This window comes from Terrapene carolina, unplaced genomic scaffold, assembly GCF_002925995.2.
Source record: "Terrapene carolina triunguis isolate 2854851 unplaced genomic scaffold, T_m_triunguis-2.0 Scaffold62, whole genome shotgun sequence".
Classification (NCBI taxonomy): domain Eukaryota; kingdom Metazoa; phylum Chordata; order Testudines; family Emydidae; genus Terrapene; species Terrapene triunguis.
In genome coordinates, this window is record NW_020664413.1 from 65,137,556 (window position 1) to 65,143,555 (window position 6,000).

Sequence of the window (6,000 nt, forward strand, 5' to 3'; positions counted from 1 at the left end):
CCTGCAACAGCCAATATGGGAGCAAAAGTATAGGCAAGGCTTTGACAACCATTGGAGTTTTAAAAGCACAGTATGGTTTAGACCTGCTCAGAGCTCTGCTTTAAGTGCTAGAGGTTTCCCGGAGTCTGTCTATACCAGCATTCCCACCACGGAGTGGAACTGGTGATAGCAAGAGTATGAAATTATTAACACAAAACCTAGTATACCCACCCCAGGGGAAAAGCTAGATTTACACATTAAAAGCAGAACTAGGTCATTAAAAGGACAAAGAACCTACATTAAGAAGGGCTTCAGAAGCTGAATATGTTGCTATAAACCTAGGACAGAGGACAGTGTATACCAGGAAACTAAATAAACACCATACCAAAAATCACAAAGGATCTGATATACAAAATACAATTTAATACACAAGTGCCTTGTTGACATTTCTACATATTAAAGCTTGAGCATAAGTGGATGTGTTTATCTTGCCAGAAGAATAGTTTAACTTCTGACATCTACAAGATATTCAAGTTTAAATTCAGGACATTTAAAGTAAGGCACCCTGTAGAATGCCTATAGCTCAGTGGTTTGAGCATTAGCCTGCTAAACCCAGGGTTGTGAGTGCAATCCTTGAGGAGGCCATTTGGGGATTTTAGTTGGGGATTAGTCCAGCTTTGAGCAGGGGGTTGGACTAGATGACCTCCTGAGGTCCCTTCCAACCCTGATATTCTATTTCAAAAATATTAACCCAAAGTGCCACATTTTCAAGATATAGCCTATATTTATAGGTCCATAAATCGGTGCATGCTATTTTTTTGGCACCTTTGAACATGCACATGTTCTAATCTGCATGTGCAAACCTCTTTTGTGCATGCCAACTGTGTGTAAATGAATTTGGTCATTTGACATGCACAAAAGATGATAATGTTTAGTCTCCTGTCAAATTTTGACCTTAAATATTGCACATCTTCCTCTTGCAAAACTCTTGTTAACTTTGACAAGATTTTTCCTAAATCAGTGGTGTGTGATTCAGCACAAAATCTTTTGTGTGTGACTTGTACTGTTCAATGCCCCCACTTACCAATAAGATTTACCACTTACCAATGCCAGGAGTTTGCACAGATGAATGCCTTTCACATTTCCACTCGCCTCTGCCGTTACCAGTGCAGATGCACTGAAGCAGGTTTCCTCGGTTATCCTTCTTGCTCCAGGTATCTCCAATTCTGTATGAAGTCTTGGTATCCTGATCATTGCACCTATCTGCAGAGGAAAGGAAACATTTATAACAAAGGAAGCAAGGCTTAGTTTTTCCTATATTTAGCAGCATGCCCATCACAAAAGGAAAGATACTGGGTCCTTTGTTGATATGCCATGATTAATCTTCCACAGTACAGTTCGTCTTCCACTACCAAGCTCCATCACCCCTACCAAGGTAGCCATATGCTTTCAAGCCGGTTTGAGCATTGGCCTGCTAAACCCAGGGTTGTGAGTTCAATCCTTGAGGGGGCCACTTAGGGATCTGGGGCAAAATCAGTACTTGGTCCTGCTAGTGAAGGCAGGGGGCTGGACTCGATGACCTTTCAAGGTCCCTTCCAGTTCTAGGAGATGGTATATCTCCATTAATTTAATTTAAATTTAATTTATTGCAGAAAGGAACATGCTGGGAAGCCATTCTAAAACATTGGATGAAATCCTGGTCCCATGGAAGTCAATGGCAAAACTCCCATTGATTTCAATGGTAAAGGATTTCACCCAGTGATTTTAAACATTCTTTCGGATAGCACCTTTTTGCTCCCAGTGGGGACAAGGCAGAATGTGAAACCGACTCCTGGGTTACGGCCCACTCTTGCTAATAGTTTTCAAAACCATTTTAAGCACCTTGTTCCTTGACCATATTGTGGGGAAAACCCTGCTAAGCTGAAACCCGTTTTAATGTTGTTTAATTCTAAACAGTTTCTTAGCATGGTCATTGCATGCTGTAGACAGGGCCCAGTTGAACCTCATGGGCCTATTTCACATGAAAGGAACTAAATCCTGTTTGACAGGCAATATCTTTGGGTCAAATTCTTCACCCAGAAATATGCAATATGAATCCTGTCTAAATAATCTACCACCCGTGATGAATTGAGCAAATAGGTTCAAGTGATAGCATAATAAACTACTTCTAGCTGCACGCAGAGCCACATGGATTAACTCATTCTACTTCCATTACAGCATTTTACCCTCACATGCAACGGCAACTCGATACAATGACTCACATTTAATCATGGGTCAAAAACGCTTTCATCTACTCTATGAACAACTGTGGAATGAGGTACGCATCACTTCAGATTGCCATTGAGCTAGGGTACATTGGGTCAAAAACTAACATGTGGCAAACACATTAACAAACCACAGTAGATAAAATGACACAGGGCTGTGTTTATACCAAGAAAGTGGTAAGTGGCTACAGGGCTGATAATGTATTTATATGTACACCTCTACCCCAATATAACGCGATCCGATAGAACACGAATTCGGATATAATGCGATAAAGCAGTGCTCCAGGGGGGCGGGGCTGCGCACTCCGGTGGATCAAAGCAAGTTCAATATAACGCGGTTTCACCTATAATGCGGTAAGATTTTTTGGCTCCAGAGGACAGTGTTATATCGAGGTAGAGGTGTATATGAAAATGTGGACATTTGCCCTCAGAAGATCAGGTGTCTCAGGATGGGCACACAAGAATGTAGGCACCCAAATCACTAGTTACTTTGGAAAATCTTGGCCATAATACTTGTATTTTATCCACACATCAGTACTTACACTACCACGTGGGCCACAACTATCATTTTATACTTAGACAATGTATTTATCTATGTGATTACATTTTGGAAGCAAAACCCATTATTGGGGGAAAAAATGAATAGGTTGCAATTTGCTATAAGGTCCAACAATAGACTCCAGAACTGTGAGATGAAAGACACTGCCTAATTGTTTTTATTGATTATAGTAACTTCGAAGCTTGCACATAACATGTTCTCTTTCTGCTTTGTCCTTTCCCATTTGACAGTTAATTATTTCCCCCCCCATGTGTTTTCAAACAGAGTTGAAATGGTCAAGGCTGGTTTTGTTTCATAGCTTATTTCTTGACTACCTCTCTCCACGAACTTTGACTTTAATCCCAAACCTCTGAGTTTTAGTTCTTTACCTTTCTATTGTTTATATTAGCAAAAAGCTATTAGCTTTATATCTCAAGGCAACTGGGCATGAGGCCATTTAAAGGCTACCAAGAAAGATCTCAAAACCCGCATAACAAAGGTACAAGAGACCAGGTCAAATTACCTTGGGGCAGATGTACAGCTGGTAAAAACTGTCATGGCTCCACAATGGAGCTTGTTTTATAGTACAGGGATACTAGAAGAGAAGGTAATAAGCAGAGGTAACTTGTAAAGGCCCCATCTACATTTTATAGGCCAATCCAGTGGGATATTTTGCAACAATGTAGTTGCACTGGTACAAAGTTGGAGTGGAAAAGTGATGTGCTGGTGTTAAAAGATCTTTGCACAATTGCAAAGTACACCTCTGCCTGGTTATAACAGTGTCCTCGGAAGCCAAAAAATCTTACCGTGTTATAGGTGAAACCGGTGGATCAGAGCAACTTCAATATAACGCGGAGTGCGCAGCCCCACCCTCCCGGAGCACTGCTTTACCGCGTTATATCCGAATTCGTGTTATATCGGGTCGCGTTATATCGAGGTAGCGGTGTAGTTACGCTAAAGGTTCACACTATTACCAAAATCCTCAGTGTAGACAAAGCATTAGACTAAACAATCGTTGGTTTGGCTTTCGGATGGACTAGATGATGTTAAAAAACGACAAACCCTGCATTTTTAGAGCTCTGCAGGAATTTTTGGATTTGTTAATAATACCAGAATCTCAAGAAAGATAAACCAGGGGACAATTTCCCTTTAAAAGCACCTTCTCTCTCCACAGGGGCAATTCTAGGCCAAACTGTGTAAGGTCTGTAACTCGGCACAATTCCAGGGACTTCCTGCGGGATATGTGGAGTGTAAATCAGTGCATAATTTGACCCACTAGAGCCATTTAGCCTAGAGGAATATTTCCCCAAAAATGGCTGTATAAAGCACAGCATGGACCCAACATCATAACCACTTATCACCTGCACAGAAAGCTAACTCCACAATGTATCCACAAGGGTGTATGGGATTCCAGAACAGGATATGGCAAATGCCATTGGCAAATTTTTGCTTGTGACCCATTCTTATGTTACAGTTTGATCTGGTCACCCCATACAATTTGTTTTGGTGAAATCCAATACACCACCTACTTCTCTATGTAATATCAAGCACACCACACACTTGAAGGTGTCTTCCTTTTTCTTTGTCTTACTTTAAGTGTCTTAGCTTGTGCATTCTGGGCCCCAAAGAAAGGATAAGAAAAGGCATCATTTTAGAACCTGAGCTTCAGCAGAATGAAGTGCACCTGTCATTCTGCGTAGCGTTAGTACGTTGGCAAGAGAAATCGATACGTACTCCTGGAGGTACAGGTGATATGTCCATTGCCTTCGCCTAAGCAAGTGCAGTCCACCATCATCCAGCCTTGGTAGGGCTTCTCCCAGGTCTCTCCAACAACATAGGATGTCCCGGCAGTGTTATCGTAGCATCTCTCAGCTGTGGGAATGGAGGAAGACAGGGTTTTCTCGTTTGTTTTAAATATTTCTAAAAGCCAGGGGTTCTCATCCTGGGGATGGCAACCCCTTGGGAGTCACAAACAGGTGTCAGGGGGTCATGACCCCCTTTGCCTTCCCATATTGGTAGATCGGAGGAGGCTGCCAGAAAACAAAGAGTTCTAGACACTGTCACTGCACCAGGCTAAGTTAGAGCAGGCTGAAGGCCTGAATCAGTTCAAATTAGCATCCTTTGCTTTAATATGGGATTCTTTAATGACATCTGTTAAATACTTCTGAAGCCTGCTCTCTCAAAGAAATATGCCAAAACCACTACATACCTAGAGGTTTGCAGGTCCATTCCCCTTTCCCGTTGCCCAGACACACACACTCTAACATGTAGCCACCCGTCTCGTGTGGTCTACGCCAGGTATCGCCAATCTTATAGGACTGACCCCCTTCATGGCACCGATCTGTGGCAAACAGAAAATGGTTTAGTCATCACCTAGTTGAGAATTCGGCCTGTGTATATTCACTGTAGAACAGCAAACAATCCGATCCCCTGTCATTTCAACAACATCCTCTTCAGGCATCCCAAGTCCACGTGATATGAACTTTTAGCGAAGATAAATGCGAAGAGGAAAAGAGTTCCTGTCAGGGAATCTGGGCCTACAGCAGAGCTAATCTTCAGGCAGCCTCATCAGTACAGCTGGCCTGTTGCAGGCTGCCTGATTGGCTGCAGGTCCCTCAGTCCCCCTCGGAGGGAAGGACCTGCTGCCAAATTGCCGCCGAAGCGGCGGCGGTAGAAGTGCCGATTGCGGCTTTTTCTTGCTTTTTTTTTCGCCGCTTGGGGAGGCAAAAACGCCAGAGCCGGCCCTGCCAGCAGCAGCAATTTACTGGCTGTTTGATGCTCATGCTCACCACTGTTCCTACTCCTACCTTATCTTGGGCCTCTGCCTTGAACCCCTCCTTGCCTTCTACCCTGTTTGCTCCAATTCCTGCCGTCCGGTTTGACCTGGTCCTTGGCTCCTCACTACTGACTCTCACTTGACTCTGGTATCCGGTTCCCGCCCTCCAGTTTGACCCTTGGCTTTAGCTGCTGACTCCGGCTCCGATCCTAGTCCTTGGGGCCCGATGCCTGCTCTACCCACAAAGCTAGACCACCCTCCTTCCAGTTGGCTGACAATTATTGTCAAAGGGAGGCGCTTCCTTGAATGTCAAAGAAAGAGTTCCAAATAGAAGAGTCGTTGGCGCTTTCTGAAGTTCCTCAGTCACCCACAGCACTCAGGTGAGACTTTGGTGTTTCATCAAAAACTTTTTTTTTTTTTTTTTTTTTTTTTTTTTTTTTTTT

At 43.2% G+C, this 6,000-nt stretch overlaps 1 protein-coding gene across 5 annotated transcripts in view; it reads right to left on the reverse strand.

Annotated features, from left to right (window-relative positions):
• FN1 (fibronectin 1) overlaps positions 1-6,000 on the reverse strand; it is a 67,807-nt gene that overhangs the window by 57,074 nt on the left and 4,733 nt on the right. For all 5 annotated transcript variants that reach the window (XM_024206879.3, XM_024206877.3, XM_024206876.3 and 2 more), the window contains exons 4-6: positions 4,991-5,122; positions 4,516-4,653; positions 1,084-1,242 (exon numbers count right to left, since the gene is read on the reverse strand). In XM_024206879.3, the coding sequence (XP_024062647.2) occupies positions 1,084-1,242; positions 4,516-4,653; positions 4,991-5,122 (429 nt within the window). The remainder of the gene's footprint in view (positions 1-1,083; positions 1,243-4,515; positions 4,654-4,990; positions 5,123-6,000) is intronic.